Source organism: Myotis lucifugus, unplaced genomic scaffold (genome assembly GCF_000147115.1).
Source record: "Myotis lucifugus unplaced genomic scaffold, Myoluc2.0 scaffold_20, whole genome shotgun sequence".
Taxonomy (NCBI): domain Eukaryota; kingdom Metazoa; phylum Chordata; class Mammalia; order Chiroptera; family Vespertilionidae; genus Myotis; species Myotis lucifugus.
The window spans coordinates 10,186,768-10,194,803 of NW_005871068.1; the positions used below are offsets into that span (position 1 = coordinate 10,186,768).

The 8,036-nt window shown below is 40.4% G+C and overlaps 1 protein-coding gene across 1 annotated transcript in view; it reads right to left on the bottom strand.

Moving 5' to 3' along the window:
• Positions 1–8,036, bottom strand: part of DMD (dystrophin) — a 2,279,750-nt gene that overhangs the window by 1,701,549 nt on the left and 570,165 nt on the right. The window contains exon 7 of the mRNA XM_023751347.1: positions 1,364–1,482. Within this exon, the coding sequence (XP_023607115.1) occupies positions 1,364–1,482 (119 nt within the window). The remainder of the gene's footprint in view (positions 1–1,363; positions 1,483–8,036) is intronic.

Here is an 8,036-nt window from a genome sequence, read left to right on the forward strand (position 1 = left end):
TATGATGTGCACTGACACAGGGGCAGACACTCATTGCAGGAGCTGCTCCCCTGATGGTCAGTGCGCTCCCACAGCCTGGAGCGCTGCTCAGCCCAGAAGCTGGGCTCACAGCCTCTTGCTGCAGCACTACTGAGCAGAAGCAGTAGGCGCAGCAGGGCCCGGGTGAACAGGGGAAGTGCAGCACCCAGCCCCGGCTCAGGCTCCTCCCCGGCTGCCTGCCACTTAGTGCACTGCTACATCTCTCGTACCCTATAAGCCTGCAGTTACAATCTCTGAAGAAAGGTTGAAGCACAGACACTCGGAGTAACCAGATGAGCCTGATATCACCGCTGGGTTCCTGGAACTCTGCCTCGGGCATCAAGATCAAATCTCATCCCTTACCAATTGCCTCGGAGCTACAGAGGAAGGCAGCAATATAACAGTGGCCACAATGTGGCAACTGACAATAGGGGTAAAAGTCAAAGAGAGATGGATCTGAAGGGTGGGGGGTGTGGGCAACAGAGCACCCCTTCCCCCCCAGATCCCCAACTTTGTATTGTTCACCTCAGAGCAACTCTTATCCAACTCTGAGCAGTGGAAAGCATCCAGCACGGCCCAAGGTGTCCATTGGGTACCTCCCAGCTGGCAAGGCACAACCCTGGCCACCGAAGGGACATTTGGAAATATATTTTCAGGAAGCTGTGGGGAGGAGGACAGACTCCCCATGCAACTTCCCGGCAGCTCATGGGGACATGGAAACTCCCCAGGCACATGGGTGCAGGCTCCCGATTTCCTTTCAATGTGCACAAGTCCGTGCACTGGGCCCCTAGTAAAAATATAAATACAGTGTTGCCTGTCAACTAAAGAAGCAGAAAATAATAACCATCCAATGGAGGGTTTCCCCCAGAGTGACAAATTATAACAGAAGCAGTGCCAGGAACAGATTTCCTGATTTAAACAGTAAACTATTTGCCTTTTACGGAGTATATGAATGAAATTGGCAAGAGTGGCTAATTAATTATAGCTGATTAATGTATCAAATCTCTTGGTAGAATAAGCAAAACATGAACTTTTTATAATTATTTGGAGTCAATGTACTCTGAATGTAGTATGCCTCATCCATGAGGCATATACATTCCAAAGGCATTTATTTTTCCCCCAAATTTTACACTTTAGTTTTAGATATTGGCATTTTGAGAACTAAAACCACATAGAACAATTCATGATATATTGCAAGAATACAGAACTTTTTAAATACATCTGGACTACAGAAAAACATACGATGCATAGTTTCTACTTTGGGCCTAGTTTGTGGAAATGTAAAGTCTATGGCAATAAACATTAAATGATATTGAAAACAGCAGTAGTCCAGAAATATACCAACCTTCAGGATCCAGTAGTTTCTCTATGCCTAATTGATGTTTTGCGATGTTGAATGCATGTTCCAGTCTTTGTGCGGCTGACTGCTGGCAAACCACACTATTCCAATCAAACAGGTCTGGCCTAAAACACACACACAAAGACAAATAGAAATTAATTTAGAATGTTTCATAAAATTCACTTCAATTCTGGTTTTTAATTGACAACCCATGCCCATAGTCCTTAAAATTGTTACTCTTCAATATCCCTCAATAAGCTTTTTCACTTAAACAAGGCACAATTTTAATTAAAAATCCTGAGAGAAATTAAGCAGAATTTATTCTACCTTTCCAGAAAACAATAATGTGTGAATCAAATCCAATCTCATGGATTTGAATACCAGTCATTTGCTGGTAACTTCTAATTAGATAAACCTAGTCCAGCTCTCTTTCCTGAATTCCAGACTCTCAGGTCATCTGCTTACTCATTATCTCCACTTAGAGTTATCATAAGACTCAAACATCCAAAATTGAGCTTCTGATATCCATCCCCATCACACTCCCCCGCAAACCCACCTACTTCTCTTGAAGTCCTCCCTTCCTCAACAACCCATGACAAGTTCAAACTTGCAGTATGCTCAGACAAGAAACCTTGGAGTGAATATTGAGGACTCTTTCACTCTCATGCAACACTTAGCTGGAAATATCTCCAGAATTTGATCACTCCTCATTATCTTGCTGCCATCACCTTAATCCAAAACCACCATTTGATTTTGCATGGATTATTGCAATAGCCTTGGCTGCCCAACTCCCACCCTTGTGCTTCTTAATATATTCTTAGCAGAGCTGCCAGAGTGATCTGTTAAAATGGTTCATCATAATATTATTCTCAAATACCTGCTATTGGGGAGTAAAATTTACAGATTCAGCAAGGCCCTACATGGTCTGGCTCACCAATAAACCCTTGATTTTATTTCTTGCCTCTCTCTTCATATTCCTCAAACAGGCTAGTTTCCTGCATTTCCTGTTACCTCCACCTGGAGTTCTCTTTCCCCATACATCAACATGGTTCACTCCACATATTTTGAGTCTTTACTCCAAAATCACATTATTGGTGACTCCTTCCTTGCCCTCCCACATCTAAAATTGCTCGCTCCCAAAACAAACTTACATACACTCATTTCCTTTTCCTATTAACTGTTCTGCATTTTTCTCATTAGCACTTACTACTATTTAACATTTTATGTATTTTAATTAATCTCCTTTATCTATCTCCCCCAGGGGAATGTAGAATACAGAATATTATTTTTTGTCAGTTTTGTTCACTTCTAGAAACCCAGTCTGACACATAGTAAGGGTTCGATAAACATTTATTGACTACACCAGAAAATGGATGAGAACATACTATATCAGTATCATTTTACTTGATAATAGAGAAAACACCTAGCGTAAGAAGTTCTTATCCTATAAAAATTTTACATATAATGAGGAAAAATGCATACATCACAGTAAGTTAAATAAATTCTAAATTTGAAAACTACAGATAAGATATAAGGCTTTTTAACATCTGACAAGGTCAAGAACTTTTTTTAAGCTTAAGGGAGTCTCAAATGGCAAATTGTGTTTATAGTTAAGAATAGCATTTGAAAATGAATTCTATGTTGTGTGGATATTAAAGAAACGAAGTTCTTAGGGAAGAAAAATGCACAACGTGCTCAGTCATTCAAAAACGCATAGGCTTGGCTTCACTGGGAGATTTCTAGTATCAAGTGGTGGGAGATATGGTTAGGAGGAGGGACTGGGATGAGTACGCAAAGGCCTTGCCTATTAAGAAATTACAATTTACTCCAACAACATTGGAAACCATAGGTAAGTGGTCCTTCACTTTTTTTGGATCATAGTTACATTTGAGAATGTGTTTAGTGCTATGACATGTCTACTCAGAGAAATACCTGTCCATATCTTTAAACAGAATTTGCATAGAATTTTAAGATATATGGGTCTGTCCGTAGACTACTGATTAAGAACTCATGCTCTGCAAGGGAAGAAGATACAAGGATGGGCTTCCCTCTTATTTTCTAAAACCATAATTCAAAAGAAAGATCCAATTTTATTTCTCATTTGACTCTCATTTCCTTTTTGTAATTGCTCCTAGCCTGATTAACTCACCAGAATTTTGTGTACTTCTTAGGAAATCTACTCTCCCCTAAATACCCTAATTATTCCAAGTTACGCAAAACAGCTAACAATTTTTTAGAACCTAAAATATGTATAAATTCGTAGCTGCCTCCAGTAGTGGGAAGACTATAAGAAATAAAATTTAAATTCTAGACCAGGGGTGGGCAAACTTTTTGACTCGAGGGCCACAATGGGTTCTTAAACTGGACCGGAGGGCCGGAACAAAAGCATGGATGGAGTGTTTTTGTGAACTAATATAAATTCAAAGTAAACATCATTACATAAAAGGGTACGGTCTTTTTTTTTTTTTTTTTTTTTTAGTTTTATTCATTTCAAACGGGCCGGATCCGGCCCGTGGGCCATAGTTTGCCCACGGCTGTTCTAGACTATTTGGGGAAACTTGAACTTCACTATGCAACCTCTGCCCATCTTCATTTTTTCATTTCTCAGTAATGGAAATGAAAAGGAATATAGGTGGGGGAGTGTGGGAAACTAGTTTTCTCTCCTACAGTTGAGTAACCAAGATTAAATGAGTATGATGGGGAAGAATAAAATTGTTTCTGTATTCTAACTCTCTTCTTTTCATCCCCTCCCCCTTCTCCTTGGCCACTAACTAAAGACCTAAGCAAGAACTTAACTAAGTCATGTAATCTATTTGAACTTCAGTATTTTCATTTGAAAAAGAAGGAATTATATGAAATGGCCTTTGAGGTCTCTTCTAGAATTAAAATTACGCCAATTAATTGTTTTAAACCATTGAAACTCATCAGTAATTAACACTTTACATAACTATGATTTTCAAATGTATGAAGAATTGTAAAACTAACCAATTGTAGAGGAAAGCCACATACCTGCCCACGCTAACCTAGACCACAATTCATAAGTAAGGGAAATGTAACTAAGGATTACCAGTATTTTGAGGAAACATATTGAATTATACAACATAGACTAGTAGATAAGCAATGTCGTCTATAAATCAAATCCTAATTCCACCACATATTAGCCAAATGGTCTTAGGGAAACCACATAACTTCTATATGCCTTAGTTTTCCAATTTGTAAAATGGGGCTAATCATTGTATCTATGTAATGAGAAATATATGGGATATTTTACTTAATAGACTGCCCACAAAATAATAATTCCTTAAAAACATTAAATTCCATTACTTTGTTCTATGGTTAGTTATATTTATAAAACAACAAATTTTCAACTTACAAACTCAAGCCAAGAATACCTATACTTACAGAACAGATATAAATGTTAGAAACATTGCTGATGCAAGAAAAAAATATATATATATATATGCCTAAGCGACCGTTGCAACCAAAACAACCGAACGGACAACCGAACGGACTGTGTGGGGTGACCAGGCTGGCAGGGGAGCACTGAGGGGTGACCAAATGACTGAACAGCAGACTGCATGGGGAGAACAGACCTGCAGGGGGGCGAGTGAACAGCAGGCTGCATGGGACGACCAGGCTGGCAGGGGGGGCAGTTGGGGGTGACCAGGCTGGCAGGGTGGGGACAATGAGGGGCAACCAGACTGGCGGGGGGTAGTTGGGGGCAACCAGGCCAGTGGAGGAGGCAGTTAGGGGTTACCAGGCTGGTAGGGTGGGAAGTTGGGGGCGACCAGGCTGGCAGGGGGTGCTGTTGGGGGTGACCCGGCCAGGAGTGGGGGCAGTTAGGGGAAATCAGGAAGGTAGGCAGGTGAGCAGTTGGGAGCCAGCAGTCCCAGATTGTGGGATCAGGTCTAAACCGGCAGTCGGACATCCCCCGAGGGATTCGCCCCCCCCATGCATGAATTTCGTGCACCAGGCCTCTAGTCCTATATAATAAAAGGCTAATATGTAAGTTGTCCCCACAGGCAGGAGTTCGACCAACCGGGAGTTAGACATGCACTGACCACCAAGGGGCGGCGCAGAACATGGCGGATGTCAGCGACACAGCACTGGCAGCAGGCGGCAGTGGAGGCACTGCCGGCCCTGATGGGTCCCAATGAGAGTGGTACTGTGGCGGGATGGTGGAGCAGATGAGCGGGCAGCATCAGGCCAAGGCGGGTGCAAGCGGAGGTCCCGATCACTCCACTGGTCACCCCAAAGACAGCAAACAGCAGTGGTGGCAGGGGGCAGGGCCCGCGATCAGGTGGCACCAGCCCAAAGCGGGTGCAAGCGGGGGGCCCGATCCCCACTGGTTGCCTCACAGATTAGAACTGATCGCTGGCCAGGCCTAGGGACCCTACCCATGCAAGAATTTCATGCACCGGGCCTCTAGTGATAATATAATTTTAAAAAATGGAAAGTGGAGAGGAGAAAAGAGGAGGAAGTAAGTATAAGTGTGAAAATTTCCTCATTCTTCATAACAGATAGTTAACAGATGTTGTCCAAACTTGAAAAAAGGTGCACCACTATCATTTTAAGTAATACAGGTAACAATTACAAGAATAATGTAATTGTTTTAAAATAGTATTATTTTTAAATAGTAATCAAATTATTTTAAAATGGTAATCAAACTAGGAAATAGATAGGGATGAGCAGTAATATTTGTGGGTTTTGTAGACCCAGAGAAGAAAGATTAATCTGATATGAACCCCAAGAAGGAATCTATCTGCTGAGATGGACTCCCCATGGTCAACCTAAAGCCCACATTTTATAAATAATGAGTCTAGCAGACAATTACTGACAGGGGATTCTCGGACTGAACTCTCAGCTTCCCTAGTATGGCCCACTTGTTTCACCATATTCAACACTACAGGGAAACCCTGGTTTTGTCTTTCTACCAAGGACTGAGACCTACCCTGTCCAAGCAGAACTGCATGATTTCTATTTGTCATTTACATAAAATAGACCTAATTGAGAAGCTGTGGGGAAACTTGTGCCATATAAGGTAGCCTCCTCTTTGTCTCAGTGGAGCACAATTTAGGTTGCTATCTGAATCTGTGTCTCTAGGAATAGAGCTCCTTTTGCTCAAATAAATGCTCATAATATAAAATTACTATTGGAAAAAAAATATAAATAAGAACATAAAATTACTATTGGTTTGCAGCTTTGTATTAAGGAGGCAATCCATATACTTTCAGAAATCAACTAATCAGGAAATAAAAATACATAATTATGACTATCAGACAGAATAAAAGAAGCAGGGGACCACTTCTAGGAAGTGGAGTGTGATGGGGTAGGGTTAGGGTCATGAATACACATTTTGCTTGATTTTTTCCTTTACACACATTTAACTTACTTTTTTTTTGCTGTATATATTTTATTTTATGGGATTGTTCTTTTATTTTTTCCTTTTTTAATTTTTCAATTACAGTTGACATTCAATATTATTTTATATTAGTTTCACTTGTATAGCATAATGGTTAGTCATTTATAGAATTTAAACAGTGATTCAGCCCTTGCTGGTTAGCTCAGTTGGTTAGAGCATCGTCCAGATAAGCCAAGGTTGTGGACTCAATCCCAGGTCAGGGCACATAGAAGAATCAACCAATGAGTACATAAATAAGTGAAACAACAAAGCAATGTTTCTTTTTCTCTCTCTCTCTCTTTCTCTCTCTCCCTTCCTCTCCCTCTGAAAGTCAATCAATCAATAATTATTTTTTAAAAAGTGATCCCCCCAACAAATCTAGTACCACCTGGTACCATTCATAGTTATTAAAATATTATTGACTATCTTCCTTATGCTACATTTCACATCCCCATGACTATTTTGTAACTACCAATTTGTGCATTGGTAGTTACAAAATAGTAATACCTTCACCTTTTTACCCATCCCTCTAACCACCCCCTTCCCATCTGGCAACCATCAGTCTGTTCTCTGTATCTCTGAGTCTATGTCTATTTTGTTTGTTCATTTTTCTTATTCTTTAGATTCCACACATAAGTGAAATCATATGGTATTTGTCTTTCTCTGTCCGACTTATTTCATTTAGCGTAATATCCTTGAGGTCCATCGATGTTGTTGTCTGACTTACTTTTAAAACCATGTGCTGTGTAAATGCACTAAATGCTCCAATCAAAAGACAGAGTGGCTGAATGGATAAGAATACATGACCCATATATATGCTGTCTATAAGAGACCCACCTCAGGAAAAGGGATTCACACAAGACTGAAAGTGAAGGGATGGAAAAATATTTTTCAGGAAAATGGAAATGAAAAAAAGGCTGGGGTAGCAATATCTGACAAAATAGACCTCAAAGTGAAGGCCATAACAAGAGATAAGGAAGGCCACTTCATAATACTAAAGGGATATGACAAGCGGATACAACTCTGGTAAACATACTAGTATATGCACCCAATGCAAGAACACTGAAGTACGTAAAAAAATAAATTAAAAAACTGGAAGATATCAAGGGAGAGAATGACAACAATACAATCATAGTAGGGAACTTTAATACCCCATTGACATCACTGTATAAATCCTCTAGACCAGCCGTGGGCAAACTACGGCCCAAGGGCGGAATCCGGCCGTTTGAAATGAACAAAACTAAAAAAAAAAAAAAAGACCGTACCCTTTTATGTAAT